The sequence below is a fragment of the Lithobates pipiens genome, unplaced genomic scaffold (genome assembly GCF_037356315.1).
Source record: "Lithobates pipiens isolate NorthernLeopardFrog02 unplaced genomic scaffold, aLitPip1_a1.2 Scaffold_28, whole genome shotgun sequence".
Lineage (NCBI taxonomy): Eukaryota > Metazoa > Chordata > Amphibia > Anura > Ranidae > Lithobates > Lithobates pipiens.
Genome location: NW_027507789.1, coordinates 177,806,641 through 177,833,621, shown reverse-complemented (window position 1 = coordinate 177,833,621; position 26,981 = coordinate 177,806,641). Strand labels below are relative to the sequence as shown.

The 26,981-nt window shown below is 46.3% G+C and overlaps 1 protein-coding gene across 1 annotated transcript; it reads left to right on the top strand.

Annotated features, from left to right (window-relative positions):
- The first annotated feature begins 1,058 nt into the window (after nt 1-1,058).
- Nucleotides 1,059-25,296, top strand: PHB1 (prohibitin 1). Its single transcript, XM_077459986.1, has 7 exons — nt 1,059-1,202; nt 5,034-5,136; nt 11,251-11,412; nt 11,503-11,645; nt 12,807-12,923; nt 15,085-15,180; nt 24,190-25,296. Exons 2-7 carry the CDS (start codon nt 5,049-5,051, stop codon nt 24,400-24,402), a joined length of 819 nt encoding a protein of 272 aa, XP_077316112.1. The 5' UTR covers nt 1,059-1,202; nt 5,034-5,048; the 3' UTR covers nt 24,403-25,296.
- The last annotated feature ends 1,685 nt before the right edge of the window (nt 25,297-26,981 follow it).

Here is a 26,981-nt window from a genome sequence, read left to right as displayed (position 1 = left end):
TTTTCACCTCATTGAATCCTATGCCCTCTCCTTAGCAGTGGTGTTTTTAAAGGGGAAATCAAAAAAAAAAAAAAAAGCAAAACCCATAAAAATGCAACACTTGCGGTTTTGGTGCGGGTTCATTGAAGTCAATTACACGCAAAACGCAATCTGTTGCAGGTAAAAAAAAAAGTCCCTGACCCTTTCTGAAAATGCGCTGTCTGAAAAACGCATAGATGTGAATGTGTAGCATAGGAAACCATGGTAAATGGACTGTACTGTGTTCCTGCAAAACGGAAAACGCACCAAAAAACGCACAGGTGTGAACGTAGGATAAGAAAGGATTTCATAGACCCCAGGCCAGTAATCAGTGGAAGTGTATGGATGATAGTGTAGAATAGGGACATGGTTTAGTAGTGTGACGTTAGGCTCACACCAGACCTCAGACTCCAAAACACACCCAGCACTCCTCTATGACATTTCTAGCTGCCGGTGTCCCCGATAAGGACAATCGTTCTCTCTATTAGTCCTGGTGACCCCATTGCACCGGGACTGAACGAAAATCCAAACTGTTCACTTGTCACAGGAACAGGAAATGAGGGGAAATCTTATTCCCCGGGGGAGATCTTATTAACTAAATGTGGTTACACACTACAAACTGACCATATGATCACCAATCAAACATAGGACGAATCTATGCTTGGATTTCCTTCACTTTGAGATATCCTCTCACTTCCTGTTGTGCCCCCAGAGCAGGAAGTGAAGGGAAATAGCCCCAAACCGCAAACAAAACTTTTGGGAAACGTTGTAATATGTTGTATTCCCAACCCTAAACACAGGCTGGGCTTTAGCTCTATTTGTTAAGTGCCATTTTGAGAAGCAGTCCAACGCGGACTATTTAGCAAGACGTTTATTACTACCACGTGACATTCTCCCGGCTCCTCCTCTCCAGGAACGAGTTACAGAACATTGCACGTCCCACTCCCACCTCCTGTCACCACGTGCCCTTCCGCCAATCAGCGCACGCCACTCGCCCTGCTGGTGTATGGGAAATGTAGTCTTTGCTTGCATGAGCTGAGGCGTAGGAAGGGAGTGGAGAACTACACCTCCCAGAATGCTGTGGGGCGGCGTGCGGACGGAATGCAGGTCGCTTGATGAAGGACGCAGGTCACGCATGCGCAGTGCGGGTTTTCGACTCATGTGGAGGTCAGAGCAGTAAGGAGGTGAGTGCACGTCTTGGGAGGCCAGGGACACTGGAGAGCGGTACATATACATTTATACATTGGATGGAGAGGTATTAAAGGGAACCTGTCTGTTCTCCCAGCTAGGGCAGTGTGACAGGTCCTCTTCATATCCCCAGCACGACATTCTCTAATGTCATCTCTGTGTGGGAGCTTACAGGGGGTTATTGACCTCTACCCTACCCACTATCATCAGAGGGGGGTACCGACCCCTACCCACTATCATCAGAGGGGGGGTACTGACCCCCCACCCACCATCATCAGAGGGGGTACTGACCCCCCCACCCACCATCATCAGAGGGGGGTACCGACCCCTACCCACCATCATCAGAGAGGGGTACCGACCCCTACCAACCATCATCAGAGGAGGGTACCGACCCCTACCCACCATCATCAGAGTGGGGTACCGACCCCTACCCACCATCATCAGAGTGGGGTACCGACCCCTACCCACCATCATCAGAGTGGGGTACCGACCCCTACCCACCATCATCAGAGTGGGGTACCGACCCCTACCCACCATCATCAGAGTGGGGTACCGACCCCTACCCACCATCATCAGAGTGGGGTACCGACCCCTACCCACCATCATCAGAGTGGGGTACCGACCCCTACCCACCATCATCAGAGTGGGGTACCGACCCCTACCCACCATCATCAGAGTGGGGTACCGACCCCTACCCACCATCATCAGAGTGGGGTACCGACCCCTACCCACCATCATCAGAGTGGGGTACCGACCCCTACCCACCATCATCAGAGTGGGGTACCGACCCCTACCCACCATCATCAGAGTGGGGTACCGACCCCTACCCACCATCATCAGAGTGGGGTACCGACCCCTACCCACCATCATCAGAGTGGGGTACCGACCCCTACCCACCATCATCAGAGTGGGGTACCGACCCCTACCCACCATCATCAGAGGGGGGTACCGATCCCTACCCACCATCATCAGAGTGGGGTACCGACCCCTACCCACCATCATCAGAGGGGGGTACCGATCCCTACCCACCATCATCAGAGGGGGGTACCGACCCCTACCAAGCCATTATCAGAGGGGGGTACCGACCCCTACCAAGCCATTATCAGAGGGGGGTACCGACCCCTACCAAGCCATTATCAGAGGGGGGTACCGACCCCTACCAAGCCATTATCAGAGGGGGGTACCGACCCCTACCAAGCCATTATCAGAGGGGGGTACCGACCCCTACCAAGCCATTATCAGAGGGGGGTACCGACCCCTACCAAGCCATTATCAGAGGGGGGTACCGACCCCTACCAAGCCATTATCAGAGGGGGGTACCGACCCCTACCAAGCCATTATCAGAGGGGGGTACCGACCCCTACCAAGCCATTATCAGAGGGGGGTACCGACCCCTACCAAGCCATTATCAGAGGGGGGTACCGACCCCTACCAAGCCATTATCAGAGGGGGGTACCGACCCCTACCAAGCCATTATCAGAGGGGGGTACCGACCCCTACCAAGCCATTATCAGAGGGGGGTACCGACCCCTACCAAGCCATTATCAGAGGGGGGTACCGACCCCTACCAAGCCATTATCAGAGGGGGGTACCGACCCCCTACCAAGCCATTATCAGAGGGGGGTACCGACCCCCTACCCGCCATTATCAGAGGGGGGTACCGACCCCCTACCCGCCATTATCAGAGGGGGGTACCGACCCCCTACCCGCCATTATCAGAGGGGGGTACCGACCCCCTACCCGCCATTATCAGAGGGGGGGGGGGTACCGACCCCCCTACCCGCCATCATCAGAGGGGGGGGGGGGTACCGACCCCCCTACCCACCATCATCAGAGGAGGGGGGGGTACCGACCCCCCTACCCACCATCATCAGAGGAGGGGGGGGGTACCGACCCCCCTACCCACCATCATCAGAGGAGGGGGGGGTACCGACCCCCCTACCCACCATCATCAGAGGAGGGGGGGTACCGACCCCCCTACCCACCATCATCAGAGGAGGGGGGGTACCGACCCCCCTACCCACCATCATCAGAGGGAGGGGGTACCGACCCCCCTACCCACCATCATCAGAGGGGGGGGGTACCGACCCCCCCTACCCACCATCATCAGAGGGGGGGGGGGTACCGACCCCCCTACCCACCATCATCAGAGGGGGGGGGTACCGACCCCCCTACCCACCATCATCAGAGGGGGGGGGGGGGTAACGACCCCCCTACCCACCATCATCAGAGGGGGGGGGTAAGGACCCCCCTACCCACCATCATCAGGGGGGGGGGGGTAATGACCCCCCTACCCACCATCACCAGGGGGGGGTACCGACCCCCCCCTACCCACCATCATCAGAGGGGGGGGGTACCGACCCCCCTACCCACCATCATCAGAGGGGGGGGTACCGACCCCCCTACCCACCATCATCAGAGGGGGGGGTACTGACCCCTACTCGCCTTCATTGGCCAAACACCGCTGATTGCTCAGTTCTCTGAGGTCCGAGAGAGAGCTGATGTCAGCCACCGCTGTGTCCCCTGCACTGCCTTGCATGGACCTTGCTTTGTGCTATGACCATTCCCAAACTGTTCCCACAAAGTTGGGAGCATGAAATTGTCCAATATGTCTTGGTATGGTGAACCTTAAGAGTTCCCTTCACTGGAAATAAGAGGCCAAGCCCAACCCCTGAAAAACAGCCCCACACCATAATCTCACCTCAGATGCTCTTCTGGAAGAATGATCAAACATTCCCATAGAGACTCCTAAACCTTGTGGACGGCCTTCCCAGAAGAAGCCACCTCAATATTGAACCCTACGGACTAATGCCCCATACACGCGTTCGGACATTCCGACCATGAAATCCGTCCTGATTTTTTTCCAACGGATTTTGGCCCAAACTTGTCTTGCATACACACGGTCGCACAAAGTTGTCGGAATTTCTGATCATTCTGAACGCGGTGACGTCAAACACGTACATTGGGACTATAAACGGGCCAGTAGCCAATAGCTTTCATCTCCTAGTTTATTCTGAGCATGCGTGGCACTTTGTCCATCCGGAATTGTCTACACACAATCGGAAATTGATGCGATCAGATTTTGTCGTCGGAAAATGCTGCTCTTAAACTTTGCGTCGGAAAATCCGACAGAAAAAGTCAGATGGACAACATGATCCGATCGCACATTTTCCGTCGGAAATCCAACTGCATGTCTGGGGCATTAGACTGGGATGCCATTAAAGTTCATGTAAAGGCAGGTGTCCCAATACTTTTGGTAATATAGTGTGTATGTTTTAGACCTTTTACTATTATTTTCTTCCTATGAAAGGGGAATTTCCCTTTAAAGCGGAGCTCCAGCAGGAAAATGATTCAGCCGCTACAAATACTGGTAGCAGCTGACTTTTACTATTCTGCCCAGGGGTCCCGCGATGTCCTCACCCAAGCTGATTCTTGAATCTGCTTTCGAGTGCTGGTGCCACCATCTTGGGTGAGGGAAACCGGCTGTAAAGCCCCAAGGTTTCCTACTGCGCATGCGTGAATCGCGCTGCACTTTCTCAGTGGGCCGGCTGCGGCGAGGGCCGAACTTCTGTCTGTGTTTGCTGTGGCACAAAGTGGGAGCGAGTACCTGTCAAAATCAGGTACCCCCCCCCCTCCAAATATGACGCCGGAGTGGGGGAGGAGGCAGACAAGTGGAGCTTCCCTTTTTGGGTGGAGCTCCGCTTTAACTTTTAGTGTTTTCTCTTGTAGGTATAAAATGTGCATAAACTATTCACATTGTGGCCAGTAATACAGATCACTAGAAGCCCTATCTAGGATTAATAATCGTTTTTGTTCTTTTAATACAGGACCCGTGGTAAACAATGGCAGGAAAAATATTTGAGTCGCTTGGAAAGCTTGGACTGGGGCTATTAGTGGCTGGAGGTGTTGCAAATTCAGCCCTATTTAATGGTGAGTGAAACGCATATCACATATAAACAGCTTCTTTATCTTATGAAGACCCCTTTCACACTTGGGCCATCTGAAAGTCGCACGAGCAATGCCTGTGTAATCTGGAGGATTAGTGCAGAAACGAATTGAAGTCACACATATGAACGGTACTCATTGGAAATCATGGGGTACAACTTGTCATGTGACTTTGCAGTTCCAAGTATGAAAGGGGCCTAAAATATAAGTCTTTTTTTTTTGTCTTTTATTTTCTTTTTCTTTTTTCTGTTGACGCAAGTGTGGCTTGGCCCCGGCTCTGTTCCCTTGTCATTGGATGAGTGACATCAGCATGAGCCAGTGGCTCCTACTGCTTTCACTTTAACCACTTAAGCCCCAGACCACTTTTTTCGATTCGGCAATGCGTCGCTTTAACTGACAATTGCGCGGTCGTGCGACGTGGCTCCCAAACAAAATTGACTCCCTTTTTTCCCCACAAATAGAGCTTTCTTTTGGTGATATTTTATCACCTGCGTTTTTTTTTTTTTTTTAATTTTTTTTTTTTGCGCTATAAACCAAAGCAACAATTTTGAGAAAAAAACATTTTTTTTTCCCTCGGTTAGGCCGATATGTGTTGTTCTAGATATTTTTGGTAAGAAAAAAAAAATCGCAATAAGCATTTATTGATTGGTTTACAAAATAGAGGATAGTTGTATGACTTTTTTTTTTGTGACTGCGACATTATTTTGGACAGATCGGACACTTTTGGCGTGATTTTGGGACCATTCACATGTATACAGCGATCGGTGCAATTAAAAATGCATTGAGTATTGTGTAACTGTGACTGGCAGTGAATGTGTCAACCACTAGGTGGCGCTGTAGGGGTTAAGTGTGTCCTATGAAATACTTGTATAGCGCACAATGCAAACTGAATCGCCTCCTAGGGAGTGATTATAACTGTGCACGTGGGGGCTATATGTGACAAAACACTGATCACCGCTCCCGATTAGATCAGTGACAGTGTCAGCAGGCAGAACAGGGAGATGCTTGTTTACATTCGCATCTCCCTGTTCTTTCTCTACGTGAGCCGATTGCGGGTATCCACACGGACATAGAGTCCGTGGGACCCGCGATCACACTCGCGAAGCTCCCGGCGGGTGCACGCACAAAGTTTAACGTACAGGTACGGTATTCTGCCTGTACGTGCCCTTCTGCCGCAGTATAACTGCGCGAGGCGGTCAGGAAGCAGTTAAAAACTTGCAGACTGGCTCACGCCGATATACTTTGGCAAAGTGGCACGGATGTGCAAAACGATGTACCTATGGTGCTATGTCATGCGCGGCTAGCGGGCACGCACATGCATGCAGCCGGAGTGTGCCCACAGGTCCCACGGACTCAATGTCAGCCGGTGTCCCACGGACATGGCATGGAGAGGCAGAACGGGGAGATACTATGTAAGCAAGGCATTTCCCTGTTCTGCCTAGCAACATGACAGGCTTCTACTGCTTCCAGGGATCCGGAGCAGTGATCTCTGTCATGTTCTAGTGAGCCCGCCCCCCCTCCCCCCCTACAGTTAGAACAGGCTAAGGGAACACAGTTAACCCCTTGATTGCCCTCTAGTGTTTAACCCCTTCCTTGCCAGTGACATTTACACATTAATCAGTGCATTTTTATAGCACTGATCGCTGTATAAATGCCAATGGTCCCAAAATAGTGTCAAAGGTGTCCGATATGTCTGCCGCAATGTCGCAGTCAAGATAAAAATTGCAGATCGCCACCATTACTAATAGAAAAAAAATTATATTTTCGGGGGATATTTATTAGAGCAAAAAGTAAAAAATATTGTTTATTTTTCTAATTGTCGCAACCTTTTTTTTTTTTTTTTTTTTTTTTTTATTATAGCTCAAATAATAAAAACAGCAGAGGTGATTAAATACCACCAAAAGAAACCTCTATTTGTGTGGGGGGGGGGGGGGGGGGGGGGAGGATGTCAATTTTGTATGGGTACAACATCGCACAACTGCGCAATTGTCAGTTAAAGCGACACAGTGCTGTATTGCAAAAAAGGGCCTGGTCAGGAAGGGGGTGAATCCTCCTGTGGCTGAAGTGGTTAACCACTTCCTGCAAAATCACATACCTGTACATTAATTTGCTAAAGTGATTTCAGCATCTCCCCCGTTACAGTATTTTTAGAGCCGAAGGTCAGCTTTCTTGTAATAACAACCGATGCGGCTAAACAGACGCTTGGCTGTCGCTACAAGGAGCGGTAGGGGACGGATTTGGCCTTGATTGGGTTTCCGATGTGGAAACCCAGAAGCGACATCACAACGTCTCTTCTGATTTACTCGGCAGCCAACGGTTCCAGTTTAAAAAAAAAACGATCTTGGCATTTTTGAATACTTTTCAAGTGCAGAGAAGCCCACCGATCCCTCCATAGAGAGTAGCGGTCACTGCTTATTACTGTCACAAGGGATGTTTACATTCCCTGTGACAGCAATAAAAGTAAACAGAATTATTATATATATATTTATATATATTTTTTTTTTTTAAGACACCGTGTAAAATAAAAAAAAATAAAAAGTTTATAGCGCCCATCCCTCTGTGCTCATGCGCCAAATAAAATGCACATGCAAGTCGCTCCTGCAAATGTAAACCGCATTCAAATCATGCATGTGAGTTATTGCTGCGATCATTAGAGTGAGAACAATAATTCTAGCATAAGACCTGCTCTGTAACTCTAAAAAGGTTACCGTTACAATTTTTTTAATGCATCGCCTATAGAGATTTTTAAGAACCGTAGTTTGTCCCGATTCCACGAGTGTTCTCAATTTTAAAGCGTGACATGTTGGATATCATCTATTATTTACTCATAACATCATATTTCACATTTTACAAAAAAATTTAGATAACTTTAGTGTGTTTTAATTAATTGAAGTGTGTTTTTTTCCCAAAATTGCTTTTGAAATACTGCTGCGCAAATATAGCGCGACAAACTATTGCAACGACCGCCATTTTATTCTCTATGGTCTCTGAGATGCATAGAATGCATTAAGATTGAAAAAACTTTCTGCCTTTACAACTCGGTTAACACTTTAATCACATCCTCGATGTTTAACCTCTTCCCAGCCAGTGTCATTAGTACAGTGACAGTGCATATTTTTAGCACAGATCACTGTATTAGTGTCATTGGTTCCTACAAAGTGTCAGTGTCCGTTTTGTCTGTAGCAATATCGCATTCCCGCTATAAGTTGCTGATCGCTGCCATTACTAGTAAAAAAATTAATAAACAATCCAGTATACAGTACATCTCACAGAAGTTAGTACACCCCTCACATTTTTGTAAATATTTTCATGTGACAACACTGAAGAAATTACACTTTGCTTCAATGTAAAGTAGTGAGTGTACAGCTTGTATAACAGTGTACATTTGTTATCCCCTCAAAATAACTCAACACACAGCCATTAATGTCTAAACCGCTGGCAACAAAAGTGAGTACACCCCTAAGTGAAAATGTCCAAATTGGGCCCAAAGTGTCAATATTTTGTGTGGCTACCATTATTTCCCAGCACTGCCTTAACCCTCTTGGGCATGGAGTTAAATAAAACCTGGAGATTATGCAATTGACGCTACACTTTAAAGCTAAAAACTACCTTTGTCCTCTCTTCCCCATCCGCTTTGTAGTAGGCAAAAAAAATATCCCTCAGATCCATGATGGATCTCAGGTGTGCCAGGCGGTGTTTGCTTTCGGTTCTCGGCTTGGCTAGGTTTGGCTCTTGTGCTGCACTGCCCAGACACCTATATACACTCCATGAATAGGGGAGCCGAGTCAGGAAGGGGGAGGAGGTCTCCCCAGTGTAGACACAGCAATAGAATAGTTTTGGCCGCGGTCTCCTCTTCAGACCTTGGGTTGAGTCAAGCTGTTGTAGCAAGATATTAGGTCTAAACATCCCGAAACACATTATCTCATGCCTTGTAACCTTGGCATTTGGATTATGCAATGTGCAAACAAAAGTCAAACGGTTCCTCCTTTTATTTTTTATTTTTTTATTTTTTATTTTTTTTAGGAGTTTTACTAGAGTAGAGGATACTCATTTTAATTTTCAAAGTGAATCTTGCACATATTTTGGTGAATGGAGTAGGGCAGTGGCCTCCAAACTGCAGCGCTTTGCTTGCCTTTATCCGGCCCTTGAGGCACTATTCCTGGCACTGACACCACAACAGTGGGGCATCATTTCTGCCACTGTCACCAATGATGGAACACTGTTCCTCCCACTGACACCATTGTAGTGGCACTACACTTCCTCTCACTGACACCAATGACGGGGCATTGGTACCGACGCCAGGACATTTTCTACTCTCACTGACTACAGCCCCTCTGAAAGTCTGAAGGATAGTAAACTGAATATACAGAATGAATCAAGATTAGCGCTGTCCCCACCTATCCATTTCAACACAAAACAGTCTGAATATTTGTATAGTCACTCCGCTCTGGGTGTTGCAGCTCCCCTGCAAGTCCACTGGGTGGCAGACGTGTATCTGAAAAGGTATAAAACGAGAGCAAGCGCACGCCAGCCCCAGTGTATTAATGTTCATTTAAAAAATTCAATTGATAAAAAGCGAGGGTTTCACTCAGATTACTGATGTTTAAACAGCATAAATCATTCCACGATAGCCTCCTGTCCTGGTCTGTATGGTCTACAGCAGGGGTGCCCAACCTTTTTGAAGAGCGAGGGCCACTTAAGCGACTTAGTAACCAGTCGCGGGGCCACAATGAGCAGATGACAGTTCTGCATCCACTCTGCGTATGCAAAGCAGACACAGCCCACTCTACTCTATGGGCCCTCTGATCTGATCAGATGGAAGGGGACGGATCCACTTTTCATTTTTTTTTAGCAGATCGGATTGGAAGGAGGCAGGTGTAAATGGACACAAGTCTGTTTACATCTGCCGCTCCATAGAGCTGAATGGAGGGTCCGATTGGGTCAGACAGATCATGTTAAAGGGGCCTAAGGCTACTTTTACACTGATGGTCTGCGGCCTACCTGTACCTGTGGCTTTCCATGTTAGCTATACTTTGCCATAGAATTCTATGATATCCTGCAAGCTTGGTGCACTTTCTGAAAGTGCACCAAACCCACAGGTAAAACCAAACGTCTATGGCTCAGTGCAGGTAAGCTGCAGGTACACTGTGCTACACCTGTGGATCATTTTAAAAGCAGCCCAGTAACCATTGCAGAACAGATATGTCCATATATATACTGTGATTTTAGTAATAAACTTGCTGTCCCAGGCAGAGTGCATTTGGTCTCACTCCACCTATGACAGGAGCTGGTGCTATACAGTAAGCATTGGCTTATGCGGCTCTGCTCCGCAACTGCTTGCTTCCTTTTCTGCTGGCTTAATTCACAACACTAATGCTCTGGCATGGCGGGTAGGCAACCTGCAATCTGGGCTTGCCAACCCGCCATCCCAGAGCAGGAGGTCGCGGGCCACATCAGTGGGCTCCACGGGCCACTGGTTGGGCACCCCTGGTCTACAGGGACTTGCAGCGAGGCACAGAAGGAACTACAGGCATGAATTGACTGCTATCCACTACCACACACCGCTCACAGGATAACACGGACCAGCTGGCTATGCATGACGTCACCCGCGGCCAGGGGAGGGAGTACTCTGTGATCATGCTAACTGCTCAGGTACGTTGATAACCATTACTAGGACGACATGTTTCGGAGGCGTGGCCTGAAGGAGGCCGCTCCCCCCGAAACGCATCAGGAATTGTGTTGGGGTATCGTTCGATCTACTTGACATCAGGTCCGGGCTTGTTGATGATTGGAGAAGTGGACCCTGCTGTATTGATTATGCCTTTTCTCAATACTTGTTTGTGAGTATTCATTTTGCTATGTGTTCAATTTTAATAAAGCTCTAACAGTGGTAATGCACTAGGTCGGGGCGACCTCCTTTTCTGTTTTGTTTCCTTTAAGCTTATATTTGTACAGTTAATCCTTCAGCTAATCGAGTTGAATTTTCCTTTCAATATTTGTTGCCACCAGTCTATTCTGTGATTCCACTCTCTGGCTCTCGTCCAGCTTCACATGTTTGGTTTTCATGGTGTGTATTATTTTGTCTTTTCTACTCACTAGTGGAAGCTGGCCACCGCGCTGTCATATTTGACCGATTCCGAGGGGTTCAAGAAGCTGTAGTAGATGAAGGAACACATTTCCTCATCCCCTGGGTGCAGAAACCAATCTACTTTGATTGTCGGTCCCGCCCCCGCAACGTCCCTGTGATTACAGGGAGCAAAGGTAGGTATTGATCGTAAAAGAAGTAATAATGATTGAAGAATAAGTCTGATGCTTTACCAGTTACACACCACTGTTGCCATTTCTCCCCAGATCTGCAGAATGTTAACATCACTCTGCGTATTCTCTACCGGCCGTTTGCCAATCAGTTGCCAAGAATCTACACAAGCATTGGCGAGGACTACGATGAAAGAGTTTTACCTTCCATTACTACTGAGATTCTTAAATCGGTGGTGGTGAGTTTGGATGGCATGCAGATCCTACAACTAGATCCACCGAGAAGTCAGTTTCACTTTGTCTGACTGATCTGATAGTTTCAATATTCCAATCGTCGGTGCCGTGCATTTCAGCGCACAAGGCTTTTCACCTTTAATGTATAGAATGCATTAAAGGATAAGTTCACCGTTCAGTACATGTTGCACCCATATTCTGGATGTAACATGTTATGAATGCACCAAGCCTGCACCTCCCGCTACCCACTGTGACAGCTAGCTGAGCAAGCCGATACAGTGACAAATCTGTAGGGGACATGCATGGCATCAGTGATCTGCTGATTGCTGGTGCAATGCTTTATAGGCTCCAGAAACAAAAAAATAATGCATGTTTTTTAACGTGCAAAATATACTGCAAAAATATTTCTTGTCAAAATGTGAACTTATCTTTTTAAGGTGAAAAAACTTAGGGCTTTAGAACCACTTGAAAACTGCACCTACCACCATTTTAACTCCTATTCTAACTACTCTTTGAAAGGAAGATGTGCATATTTGCCTGTTCTGAGGGCGCTGCCATCTGGTCACGTGATCGGCTCCCAGCGGCGGCTTCAGGGGAGAGGAGGGACCGCTGACAACCGATGCCCCACAGTAAACCTATTGTTGATGTTACTGCTCAGGCAATTTAGCTGTTGGTGATCTCTCTTCTCCCCCCAAAGCCAGCCACTGGGGAGATCACGTGACCAGGTCAAAGCGCAGTATTGGTTTGCTATGGGGCATCAGTTGTCCCTCCTCTTCTCTAAACCTGGCGCTGGGAGCCAATCACATTACTGGATCAGAGCGCCCTTAGAATAGGTAAGTATACACATCTTCCTTTCACAGGGTGGTTAGAATAGGAATTTGAAGGGATGTGAGCAGATTTAAGTATAGTTGGGACAAACCTGGACTGAGCAAGCCCAAGATAGTTTATATAGCATCATTATTATAGGATGGGGGGGCACAATTAGAATAGCAGCTGGGTATTTGAGTCATAGTTATTCAATCACTTTTATTCATTTGTTCGGTGTTTTATATTTGTAGCCAGTTAAATTTTGTCTACAGTCTTTCTCCACTCCCTTTTTTATTTTTTTTTGTTCTTTTTTCCCTGTTCCTAATATGTTTGTATTGATCTTCTGAATCCTTTGACAGGCCAGGTTTGATGCTGGAGAGTTGATCACACAGAGAGAGCTGGTTTCCCGGCAGGTCAGTGAGGATCTCACAGAGCGAGCGGCTACCTTTGGAATTATCCTGGATGATGTGTCTCTGGTAAGTTTATTTTTTGAACTGGCGCTGAATTGTGGAGGAAAGCAATCTAACAGCTAGATATGTACTGAACAGAAGTCAGGATTTGAAGAAGTTGTAGCAAACCGAGAATTTCCCAGGCTGCTGCTACTTTGCTTTGAATCAGCAAAGTGACAGCGTTCAGCATTGACTCTGTACATTACTATCCATCACAATTATTATTATTTATTTTTTTACCCAACTTGAAGGAGATCCAACAGCACTTCCTTGGAAATTACAACATGCTGTTTGATACACATGGCAGATTATTGTTGTGACCACACAAATTTTAATTCCACAGGGAATCCTATTTTCGTGTTCTGTTAAAGTACCAATTAACACCAGTAGGTGAGGGAAAACTCAACATCTTTAAATCTATGTGGAGATGCAGTAGAAGGGTTGACCCTCCTTTTTATATGGAGAAAGGGGAGTGATTACTCATTTTTGGTTATTATTTTTCCCTAATCTTATTTTAGGACAGCCACCTTTTGAGAGACCTCGGCTCCTCCCTCCTGCCCCACTGGACCCTCAGTTTTGGTATTTCCTCCAGTGGGGTGACATCACTGGGAGCCAAGGCTGATCAGCCAGGGAGGTTGAAGCCACAGCCGCCCCCCCCCCCCAATGTCTTGGGCCTCCAGAATAGCACATTATATGAAACTTGCCTGAAAATGAAGCCTTCCAGCGATGCAATGTCATCGCTGGAGACGACCTCCATCTATACCCGGTTTTCATTCCTGATTTGCGGCTCTGGCTCTTTGACTGGCTGCAACCGTGATGATGTCACTCCTGCGCATGGGAGCCGCCAGTCACAGCACACTGCTCTGAAGAAACTACACAGGCACTGTGCTGGGCCCAGCTCTTTTCATTTTGTGTCATCTCTCCCCGGCATCTTTACAATGGGCACTCGACTGTGGCAGCTTCATGGTCAGGTGCCCCAGAAGACTGCGTGGGGGGGGGGGGGAGGGGGCCTTGGGGGAGAACTTCTCATCGCCTAGGTGGTCGGAGCAGAAGTGGGTACCTGTCAAAATTGAGTACCCTCTCCCCCCTCCTCCACAAAAGCTCCATTTCACAAACAAGAGTTGGGGAGGAGGCCTTAAAGTGGAATTTCCCCTTTTGGGTGGAGCGCAGCTTTAATTCTTTCTTTAATGTAACTTGCGTAAGCACCTACATTTAATATCATCTGCTTGCAACCCCCTGGACTGGGAGAGGGATAGGTGCGATTAGGTAACTGTCATCCTGGCTTTGTTCCTTAGTAAGCAGCTGACCTGGAAGAAGTGTGCAGTGTTTTGAACTGGTTGTTCTGTGTCAGTAACTTCGTTACCCACTTTATCTGATTGGAGAGCTGTAACATCTAAGAAATAAGTATGGCCAGCTACAGGGAGTCAACCTCATGCTGCCTGTCCCGGGGACATGAAGCTGGGCTTTACGATATCATGCTTGGCACTGGGTGCAGAATTTTTATAACCCAAATGATTTTCTCTTGTACAGACTTGCTTAAAAACTGGAAATTTCTATTTGTTTGATCCCCTTGCTGTGTAAAATTAAAAAAGCATATTTAACAGACCAAAAAGAACCAAATAAGAGATGTTTCATTGTTGGGGTTTACATAACTTTTAGACTTGCGTATGTAGTGTGCCTTTTGAATGGTCATTACCAGAGCTTTTTTTCAGAGGGGAAAGCAGTTCCACCATCTCCAGCACTGAATGTAATGTATGAATGTAATGGCAAGGGGTTCTAGGGTGTGCTGGAGGGTCTTTTGATGCTGGAGGGGATCTATTTTTGTGTGTTGGCCTATTGTTGATGGGGATGCCTATTGTTGCTGGTGGGAGAGCTTATGTTGCTTGGGGTAAATTGTTGCTCGAGGATATCTCCTGTTGAGGGAGGTGGATCCAAGGGATGGTGCTCGGAGGTTGGTAGGGGGTAGAAAAAAGAAGTGACTCAGAAGGGGGGAGTTCCAGCACCTATTCTGGGGGGAAAATCCCTGGTTATTACACTTTGCATAGAAGAGAAAAAAACGTACCTTGGTCTATACCTTTATGTATACATAATGATGCTTCTTTACCATGTACATCTTTTAGCAGGATGAAGGTTTTCTCAGTTTGTAATTTTTATTTGCTGCTTAGTAACTTTTTGCTTTTTCCTATAGACACACTTGACGTTCGGGAAGGAGTTCACGGCAGCTGTTGAAGCCAAACAAGTAGCGCAGCAGGAAGCAGAAAGAGCCAGGTTTATTGTGGAGAAGGTAAAATAGACACATCCATAAGGGGCTCAGTGCCTAGATTTAGGTGGAACCGTAGAGGGTCTGGTGAATTTGTGCTTGGCCCTTGCAGACTTCCACGGACACACGTACTTTTATTTCACTCCCATCCCATTCTGTTTAGCTGGCAGGAGTGAAGGCATGGTCCTGTGTAAACTGAGTCATAGCTTACAGAGGGATATGAACCCCCCTCCCTTGATGATTGGCCCAGTGCTGCCACATGGGTGAATGTTGCATGCCTCCATAATTGAAAAGGAGAGTAAAGCATAGCTGAATATTTGCCGCTGGGGCTGTAAAATGTATGTATGTGTGTGTGTATGTATGCAAAAGTATTCGGCCCCCTTGAACTTTTCAACCTTTTGCCACATTTCAAGCTTCAAACATAAAGATATAAAATTGTAATTTTTTGTGAAGAATCACCAACAAGTGGGACACAATTGTGAAGTGGAACGAAAACTATTGGATTTTTGAAACTTTTTTAACTAATAAAAAAATGAAAAGTGGGGCGTGCAAAAGTATTCGGCCCCATTGCGTTAATACTTTGTAGAGCCACCTTTTGCTGTGATTACAGCTGCAAGTCGCTTGGGGTATGTCTCTATCAGTTTTGCACATCGAGAGACTGAAATTCTTGCCCATTCTTCCTTGCAAAACAGCTCAAGCTCAGTGAGGTTGGATGGAGAGCGTTTGTGAACAGCAGTTTTCAGCTCTTTCCACAGATTCTCGATTGGATTCAGGTCTGGACTTTGACTTGGCCATTCTAACACCTGGATACGTTTATTTGTGAACCATTCCTTTGTAGATTTTGCTGTATGTTTGGAATCATTGTCTTGTTGGAAGATAAATCTCCGTCCCAGTTTCAGGTCTTTTGCAGACTCCAACAGGTTTTCATCCAGAATGGTCCTGTATTTGGCTGCATCCATCTTCCCCTCAATTTTAACCATCTTCCCTGTCCCTGCTGAAGAAAAACAGGCCCAAACCATGATGCTGCCACCACCATGTTTGACAGTGGGGATGGTGTGTTGAGGGTGATGAGCTGTGTTGCTTTTACGCCAAACCTATCATTTTGCATTGTGGGCAAAAAGTTGGATTTTGGTTTCATCTGACCAGAGCACCTTCTTCCACATGTTTGGTGTGTCTCCCAGGTGGCTTGTGGCAAACTTTAGACGAGACTTTTTATGGATATCTTTGAGAAATGGCTTTCTTCTTGCCACTCTTCCATAAAGGCCAGATTTGTGCAGTGTACGACTGATTGTTGTCCTATGGACAGACTCTCCCACCTCAGCTGTAGTTCTCTGCAGTTCATCCAGAGTGATCATGGGCCTCTTGGCTGCATCTCTGATCAGTCTTCTCCTTGTCTGAGCTGAAATTTTAGAGGGACGGCCAGGTCTTGGTAGATTTGCAGTGGTCTGATACTCCTTCCATTTCAAAATGATCGCTTGCACAGTGCTCCTTGGGATATTTAAAGCTTGGGAAATCTTTTTGTATCCAAATCTGGCTTTAACCCCTTCCCGCCGAGCGTACGCAGATCTGCGTACTCGGCTTCCGGGGGGTATACCGGGATGATGCCCGCACCTGCAGGCATCATCCCGGTACCGTTTTTTACAGCGGGCGATTGGCTTTTCAGCCATAACAACCGATGCGGCTAAAAGCCGCTCGGCTGTTATGCCGGAGGAGCGGGAGGGGACGTCCCCCCCTCCCGCCGCCTCTCGCCGCTGTTACCGGTGCTCCCGCTCGATCGGGAGCACCGATCAGTGGTCCGACGCCTCCGGCTGCTGCGGAGGAACTGGAACGAAGCCGTAATCGGCTTCGTTCCAGTCTCCTCATCGTAAACACGGAAGCGACGTCATGACGTCACTTCCCGTTTACTCGGCTGCCAATGGCGCCGGTTTTAAAAAAATATCCGGTATTCAGAATCGCCGTTTTCGGCGATCTGAATACATTGAAGTGTAAAGGAGGGGTGGGGGGTCTTTTAGACCCCCGATCCCTCCATAAAGAGGACCTGTCACCACCTATTACTGTCACAAGGGATGTTTACATTCCTTGTGACAGCAATAAAAGTGATCACATTTTTTTTTTTTTTTTTTTTTTTTTTTTAAACAATTTAGTCGTTTTAAAATAAATAAAAAAATAAAAAAAAAAATTTCAAAGCGCCCGCCGTCCCCGCGAGCTCGCGAAGCAAAGAAAACGCATACGGAAGTCGCGCCCGCGTATGTAAACGGTGTTCAAATCACACATGTGAGGTATCGCCGCGATCGTCAGAGCGAGAGCAATAATTCTAGCAGTAGACCTCCTCTGTAACGCTAACCTGGTAACCGTAAAAAATTTTTTAAAGCGTCGCCTATTGAGATTTTTAGGTACCGTACTTTGTCGTCAATCTACAAGTGTGCGCAATTATAAAGTGTGACATGTTTGGTATCTATTTACTCGGCGTAACATTATCTTTCACATTACGCAAAAAAATTGGGCTAATTTTACTGTTTTGTTTTTTTTTTTATTCATGAAAGTGTCCCTTTTCCCAAAAAGTTGCGTTTAAAACACCACTGCGCAAATACCGTGTGACATAAAATATTGCAACAATCGCCGTTTTATTCTCTAGAGCCTCTGCTAAAAAAATATATATAATGTTTGGGGGTTTCAAGTAATTTTCTAGCAAAAAATATGGATTTTAACTTGTAAACACCAAATTCCAAAAATAGGCTTAGTCATGAAAGGGTTAAACTTCTCCACAACAGTATTACGGACCTGCCTGGTGTGTTCCTTGGTCTTTATGATGCTCTCTGCGCTTTCAACAGAACCCCGAGACTATCACAGAGCAGGTGCATTTATACAGAGACTTGATTACACACAGGTGGATTCTATTTATCACCATAAGTCATTTAGGACAACATTGGATCATTCAGAGATCCTCGCTGAACTTCTGGAGTGAGTTTGCTGCACTGAAAGTAAAGGGGCCGAGTAATTTTGCACGCACCACTTTTCAGTTTTTTATTTGCTAAAAAAGTTTAAATTATCCAATAGATTTCGTTCCACTTCACAATTGTGTCCCACTTGTTGGTGATTCTTCACAAAAAATAAAAATGTTATATCTTTATGTTTGAAGCCTGAAATGTGGCAAAAGGTTGAAAAGTTCAAGGGGGCCAAATACTTTCGCAAGGCACTGTGTATGTATGTATATATATAATTTAGAGCAATCCCTTACTTCCTTTTTGGAAGAGGGGAAAACGGCGCCATCTAAGAGTAGCAGATTGGTACTTTAATGTACAGACGTTATAACAGCTCACATGCAGGTATTAAGATTGCGCTCATCAAGTAGATAGTCCCCGCTGTGGCTGGCAGATTGGTAAACAGTCCCGCTGGATGGATCCTGGGCAGTGCTGCGGAGCTTCAGCGCATCCAAGATGACAGCCTGGGAGTCCTCGGTGGGCGGAGAAATCGGGTCGGTGTTGCAGCATCCCTGGTGGTGGGTGTGTGTGTTTTGTGTTCTGTGCCCGAGCTGGACTATATACTACTGATGAGGGTAGAAAGGAGCACAATAAAAATACTGAATATAATGATGGAAGTACTTGCAGAGATGGATGTTTGGCTGGGGATGTGGATAAGACCTTAAGGTAGTAGGTGGTAATTTAGTAAGGGGTAGTTTGTATCATATGGAATTAAGAGATCTGTGTGTGTGTGTGTGTGTGTGTGTGTATGTATAGATAGATGTAGGTACAGTGCCTTGAAAAAAATATTCATCTCTTAAAATTTTGCACATTTTGTCATGTTACAACCAAAAATGTAAATGTATTTTATGTGATGGACCAACACAAAGTGGCGCATAATTGTGAAGTGAAAGGAAAATGAGAAATGGTTTTCAAAAGTTATTTACAAATCTCTGAAAAGTGTGGTGTGCTTTTGTATTCAGCCCCCCTGAGTCAATACTTTTGTAGAACCCCCTTTCACTGCAATTACAGCTGCAAGTCTTTTTGGGGGTGTCTCTACCAGCTTCGCACATCTATAGAGTGACATTTTTGCCCATTCTTCTTTGCAAAATAGCTCAATCTCTGTCAGATTGGATGGAAAGTGTCTGTGAACAGCAATTTTCAAGTCTTGACATAGATTCTCAATTGGATTTTGGTCTGGACTTTGACTGGGCCATGCTAACACTCAGGCTGTATGTTTAGGGTTGTTGTCCTGCTGAAAGGTGAACCTCTGCCCCAGTCTCACGTCCGTTTGCAGACTCTAAGATGTTTTCTTCTAAGATTGTCCTGTATTTGGCTCCATCCATCTTCCTATCAAATCTGACCAGCTTCACTGCCCCTGCTGAAGAAAAGCTTCCCTACAACATGATGCTGCCACCACCATGTTTCACTGTGGGGATGGTGTGTTCAGGGTGATGTGCAGTGTTCGTTTTCCCCCACACATAGCATTTTGCTTTTAGGCCAAAAAGTAAAATTTTGGTCTCATCTGACCAGAGGACCTTCTTCCACATGTTTGCTGTATCGCCCATATTTTTCTCCCAAACTGCAAACAGAATTATCATGGCTTTCTTTCAACAATGTCTTTCTTCTTGCCACTCTTCCATAAAGGTCAGATTTGTGGAGAGCACCACTAATAGTTGTCCTGTGGACAGATTCTCCCACCTGAGCTGTGGATCTCTGCAGCTCCTCCAGAGTTACCATGGGCCTCTAGGTTTGCAGTTGTCCATTTTCGTACGATTGATTGAACAGTGTTTCTAGAGATGTTCAAAGCTTGGTATGTTTTTTTTTTTTTTTGTTTTTTTTTTATAACCTAATCCTGCTATAATCTTCACTAAACTTTATCCCTGACCTGTCTGGTGTGTTCCTTGGCCTTCACGATGCTGTTTGTTCACAAATGTTCTCTATTGTGAAACCTCTGAGGGCTTCACAAAACAGCTGTTATTAAATGAGATTAAATTTAATTACGCACGGGTGGACTCTTCACTAATTAAAGCGTAAGTAAACCCATCCATAAAACAGTCTCATTTCCGGCACATGCCGGAAATGTAACACTCCCATTGGTTGTGCTCTCAACCAAACTGTCAAACCATCCAATGGCTGGTGTCATAATTGATCACATGTGCAGCATCATGGCAGTTGTAGATTAAACAGAGGCAAAGATGGCAGCTTCCTTGGCTAAAAACAATAGGAGGGTTTACTTACACTTTAAGTGACTTCTGAAGACAGTTGGTTCCAATAGATTTTAGTTGGGGATATCAGAGTAAAGGGGGGGACTCAATACAAATGCACGCCACACTTTTCAGATATATATATATATATATATATATATATATATATATATATATATATATATATATATATATATATATATATATATATAATATTTTTTTTTTTTTTTTTTTTAATTTGGAAAACCATTTAGCATTTTCCTTCTACTTCACAATTATGTGCAACTCTGTGTTGGTCTATCACTTAAAATCCCAATAAGATACATTTACGCTTTAGGTTGTATCATGACAAAATGTGGAAAATTTCAAGGGGTATGAATACTTTTTCAAGCCACTATATACACATTTTGATGGATAGGGTGTGTGTATATCAGGGGTTGACAAATTTGCTTTGAAGTTAGGAGCCAGTTTTTTTTTCAGCTCCCGGGGTAAGGCCACTCATTTTCACCCCCTATCCCTAACTCACAATGGAGCACCCAGTCAATAACTCCATTGAAATGCTGTTACATCAGGGGTATGGGCTGACCAGAAAGAGTAAGGCTGGCAACAGATGGAACTGGCTGGCACTGGCAGGTGGCACTGGTTGCCACTGGAAGGCACGTGGAACTGCCAGATGGCACCGACAGGTGACACTGGTTTGGAATTGGCAGGTGACACTGGTTTGGAATTGGCAGGTGACACTGGTTTGGAATTGGCAGGTGGCCCTGGTTTGAAACTGGCAGGTGGCCCTGGTTTGAAACTGGCAGGTGGCCCTGGTTTGAAACTGGCAGGTGGCCCTGGTTTGAAACTGGCAGGTGGCCCTGGTTTGAAACTGGCAGGTGGCCCTGGTTTGAAACTGGCAGGTGGCCCTGGTTGGCGATGGCAGGTGGCCCTGGTTGGCGATGGCACTTGTTGTCACTGGCAGATGGCACTTGTTGGCGGTGGCAGATGGCACTTGTTGGCGGTGGCAGATGGCACTGATTGGCGGTGGCACTGATTGGCGGTGGCATTGGTAGGTGGTGGCAGGTGGCACTGGTAGGGGGCACTGATTGGCGGTGGCACTGACTGGCGGTGGCACTCGGCACTGGCAGGTGGCACTGACAGGTGGCACTGATTGGCACTGGGTGGTGGCAGGTGGCACTGGGTGGTGGTTGCAGGTGGTATTGATTGGCGGTGGCACTGGTTGGCACTAGCAGGTGGCACTGATTTGTGGTGGCAGGTGGCACTGATTGGCGGTGGCAGATGGCACTGGTTGCCGGTGGCACTGATTGGTGGTGGCACTGGTTGGTGGCAGGTGGCACTGGTTGGTGGTGGCAGGTGGTATTGATTGGCGGTGGCACTGGCGCTGGCAGGTGGCACTGGTTGGCGCTGGCACTGGTTGGCGCTGGCAGGTGGCACTGGTTGGTTGCAGGTATTGATTGGAGGTGGCACTGCTTGGCACTGATTGGTGGCAGGTGGCACTGATTGGCACTGGCAGGTTTCACACGGAGCACTCTGTTACTGAAATGTAACAGAGGAGCTGGTGGGACCCTGCCTGGGTGTGAAACTGACAAGTAACAGAGAGGTGGATATGTCAGATTTCAGCCTGATGTCGGGGTGGGCGGGACCCGGCCGGGGTGGGCGGGACTCAGCAGCTATCAAACACCAGCCAACGATTGGGCTGCTTAAGAAAAGGGGCGGGCCACATACGCGTAGCGGCCCGCCCAGATCCCATTGGCTGGTGTTTGAAAGCTTGCTGGGTCCCGCCCCCACCCCGACATCAGGCTGACAGATCCTCCTCTCTCCATTGCGTGTCAGTTTCACACACAGCGCGGTGCTGCAGAGTGTGAAGGAGGGAGGAGGACGGCAGTCAGTGTTAATGCTGCTGCATGTCTGGGGCATCGATAGTGAGTGGGCTGGTGGCAGCTTAGGTGCCAGGTCGCGATTTCTGGTCGCATTGGCGACCTGGCGCCTGGGGTTTGTCGAGCCCTGGTGTGTATATATAATATAATGTGAATGGGTAGAAGCACTGTGTATGTGTTGTGTGTAGGGAGAGGAGAGGTGGTGATACCCTCTAGCAACCCTAATAGGGCAGTAAGCACTGGGGTAAAATGGGGGGTTCCTTTTTTGGTGGTCCTCTGCCAGTGCTCTCTGCCCCTTCTGAGTGACCCGTTAGCAAGCTGTGGGGTTGTGTGCGTCCACAGTGTCTATAAGCCACACCCACTGCTCCCTCCTCACAGGAGATTGGCTGACAGCTGTGAGTTCAGACAGTGGAGAAGCAGCTGGGAACTGCACTGGATAGGTGAGAGGCATCAGTCAGGTGTTTTTTGGGGGGGGTTCAGTTAGTAGGCCATTTTATTTATTTTCACCTCAATACAGTCACTGCATTAAAGTGGAAGTCCATGCTAAAACTAAAATCCCTGCATTTATAGACACCTGTGATCTAACACTAACCCATCTAGCCACGTAAAGAAAAAAATTAATATACATACCTTTTCTGAAGCTGATCTGACCAGATCCTACGCTGAGCTGTAAGCCGTTGCTTTGCTGTGGAGGCGTGTGCAGAGGACATGTCTGATAACGGAAGCCCCATATTAAGTCTATGGTGGATGTCCCTTCTCATTAATTTCACAGCCGTCGTCGGCTGTGTCCTCTGCAGAGCTTTTGCTGCTGGAGATCGGGTCGAATCGGCTTTAGAAAAGGTAAGTTCATATTCATAGTTTTTTCTTTACAGGGATTGCGGGTGTCTATACATGCAGGGATTTTAATTTTAGAATGGACTTTCACTTTAAGGTTAAAAAAAAGTTTAGTCTTTATAGAACCACTTAATGCAAACCTGTTGCTACACATTACCCACTTCAGCATATAACAAACATTATTTTTTGCTAGAAAATGTCTAATCTCCTGAACATTTTATATAATTTTTTTTATTTTTTTTCAAAGCCAAGGCCCTAGAGAATAAATTGGTGGGTTTTGAAATGTATTTTTTTTTATTTTTTTTTTTATTTTTTTTTCTTTTAATGCAAAAAAGCTGAATGCGTAACCTAATTATTATTTTTTTTTTTTTTTAAATATAACATGTTACGCCAAGTAAATAGATGGCAAACATGTCATGCTCTAAAATTGTGCACAAACTGACATTTAACTATCCATAGGCGACTCTTTAGCCTTTACAGGTTGCCACTTTAGATTTACAGAGGAGATCTGGTGCTAGAATTACTGCCTATGATACCTGGGATGATTTTATTCATTTTATTTTTATTTTTTTATTGCTGTCACAAGGAATTTAAACATTCCTTGTGAAAGGTACTCTTTATGGAGAGATCTGTAGTCAAAAAGATCCCAAATGCATCATCTGCACCTAAAAGCATTCAAAACGCCAAGATCTGCCTTTTTTGAATGGGCTTTTTATTTTATTTTTTTGGTCAAATGGCACTGATGACATCCGGGTCAACCAGAAGTGATGCCAGTTCATTTAGTCGAACTGATTGCTCTTACAATGAGCTGGCCACCGGCCCTAAAAAGAAAAGGGTACCAAAGTGGTTCCTGCAGCTGCAGGCATCATCCCGGTACAACCAGTTGAAGTCAAGTGATGTACCTGTACGTCGATTGGTGGCAAGTGGTTACATCACCTTTTACATAACTTCTGATCATCTTCAAAATCTTTTACATTCATATTATTTTTTGGTAAGTACAGTGGCCTTTTATTATTCCAGTGAAACTGTATTTGACTGCATTTGGTCGGTTGACTTAGAAATATTCTAAGACTCTACTGTGATCTTTATTTTCCAAAGTCTTGCTCCTTCTAAATTCTATTGTCGTTTTTTTTTTTTTTTTCCCTCTTTTAGGCTGAGCAACAGAAAAAGGCAGCCATCATATCTGCAGAAGGAGATTCTAAGGCTGCAGCACTCATGGCAGCAGCTCTGACTGATGCCGGCGACGGTCTAATCGAACTGCGCAAACTGGAAGCTGCCGAAGATATCGCATACCAAATGTCCCGCTCCCGTAACATCACGTACCTGCCCCCAGGACAGTCCACACTGCTGCAGCTGCCACAGTAACCGTACAGGGCATAACCCCCCCTCCCCCAATGTTTGTCGCTGTGCCCTCAAAAGGGCTTTGACAATGAAATATTCCTAGGTCCCATTTTTACCAGAACAGGAAGCAATGAAAATTTTTGCTTCTTGATTAATCCCTCAGAATAAGGTGCAGCAGTCTGTAGTGACCTGTCTTAAACAGAAACTAGTATTCAATAGATTTGTGGACAGGTGATGGAAAGGATAAAATGAATTGGTTACTGCATACCTGTGCACATCCATGGTAATGAGTTGAGCCCTTCATAAAAGTAAAGTCACCTAGTTATGGCTTGTTACAAATTCCGTAGATCAACAGACAATCCCAAATGGTGGAATGTATTGTGCAATCCATTGCATTGTCTACATTCTCAGTTTTTAACAGCACTGTAAAATGGTGCCTGCAAGCACTATCTCGAGCCTTATGGACTTATATTGGTTACAACCGAAAGCTAATTTCTCATGAAAAGAAGGAAGGAAGCTTCCATTACTGGTCCCCTTGTGAAAATGCTAGTAATGCTGATCCAGTGGCATCAGTCCCTTCGGAGTCCCTGATCTGGAACAAGTATACAGATCATGAGTTCTGTCTTCACTCTGGTTGCTTGTTCCAGGTTATTTACTCAGGTATGTACTCAGAAACAGACACCGTTTCCATAAAGTGAGCTCAGCAAGAACAGTGTCCATGTTTCTCTGACTGCAGTAGTTCCTTTTTCACATATATTTAACACTTCCATAAGGATAGCCAATTTGTGCCTCTGCATACAAGATTCTTAACTGCATACCAAGTCCATGTCATTCCTGTTAATTGGGGTAATGTGGAGGGGGCCTGTGTTCACACTTTTGATTTGCATTCAGTCTTTTCATTAAAAAAATATATCTGTATGATTGGTGTCCTAGCTTGTATTTTTTTGCTCATGAGACAAGAATGTTTACTATTTTGCGCATAAGATGAACACGTATGTGTGTGATAAACCTCTCATTTGTTCGCTTTTTGTCAATTACATATACCATGGAAACATTTTCAATCTATTTGATTTAATGCAAAATAGTACTTGATCCTGCCAGAAATCTTAGGAAGTTATCAGCTCACGTGTGCTCATGCCTGTGCTGACTCATCAGTTACATTCCTTCCAGCTCTCTGTGGAATAAACAAATAAATGTGTTAGTAACTGTACGCGCAATACAAAAGATGCATACAATAATTGGACAATTATAGCTGACTGAGTATTAAGTCCATGGTACTCAAACTGGCAGCCCAACGGTTAAAATGTTATCAGAAAGATGGCTGCTGTCCTCAGAGAGCTGGAGAGACGGGGGTGTTCTAAATTCCTGTTTTTGGGTGACAACACCGCTCTTCTATGGATACAGTCCACAGAAAATGCTACTTTCAGCAGATAAAAGTAAAGAATATAAGGCTGAAAAAAAAAAAACATTTTGTAGCCAGCAGATCGAACAACTTTTTAGCCTTGCCTTCACTGGCATCAATAGGAGGACTAGTGTCCCCACCATTGGTGTCGGTAAGAGGACTAGTGTCCCCACCATTGGTGTCTGTAAGAGGACTAGTGTCCCCACCATTGGTGTGGGTAAGAGGAATGGTGCCTCAACACTGGAATCAGGAGGAGGCCTAGTGTCCCACAATTGGACTCGATAGGAGGCCTAGTGTCCCACCATTGGTGTTGGTAGGAGGACTAGCTCCCCACCGTTGGTGTGGATAAGAGGAATGGTGCCCCAACACTGGAATCGGGAGGAGGAATAGTGCCCCATCATTGGAATCGGTAGGTGGCCTAGTGTCCCACCGTTGGAATCGGTAGGAGGCCTAGTGTCCCACCGTTGGAATCGGTAGGAGGCCTAGTGTCCCACCGTTGGAATCGGTAGGAGGCCTAGTGTCCCACCGTTGGAATTGGTAGGTGGCCTAGTGTCCCACCGTTGGAATTGGTAGGTGGCCTAGTGTCCCACCGTTGGAATCGGTAGGTGGCCTAGTGTCCCACCGTTGGAATCGGTAGGTGGCCTAGTGTCCCACCGTTGGAATCGGTAGGTGGCCTAGTGTCCCACCGTTGGAATCGGTAGGTGGCCTAGTGTCCCACCGTTGGAATCGGTAGGTGGCCTAGTGTCCCACCGTTGGAATCGGTAGGTGGCCTAGTGTCCCACCGTTGGAATCGGTAGGTGGCCTAGTGTCCCACCGTTGGAATCGGTAGGTGGCCTAGTGTCCCACCGTTGGAATCGGTAGGTGGCCTAGTGTCCCACCGTTGGTGTGGGTAAGAGGAATGGTGCCCCACCGTTGGTGTGGGTAAGAGGAATGGTGCCTCAACACTGGAATCTGTAGGAGGACTAATGTCCCATCATGAGCCCAGACTTCCTGTTTTAGTGGGTATTGCAGCGTGCTGTCATGTGATAGAGCGCACACAGAAGGGTCACAATGCTAATGCTCCATACAGCGTATGCACAGGCAGTGGTGTTGCCATATTGGCAGAGGTGCGAATGGCAAGAATTTTATTTTAAAAAAAAAACACTTCACAGCTATTCCTGCACATGAACAAGAGAGGCAAAAGGGAATATGTGAAAAGGTA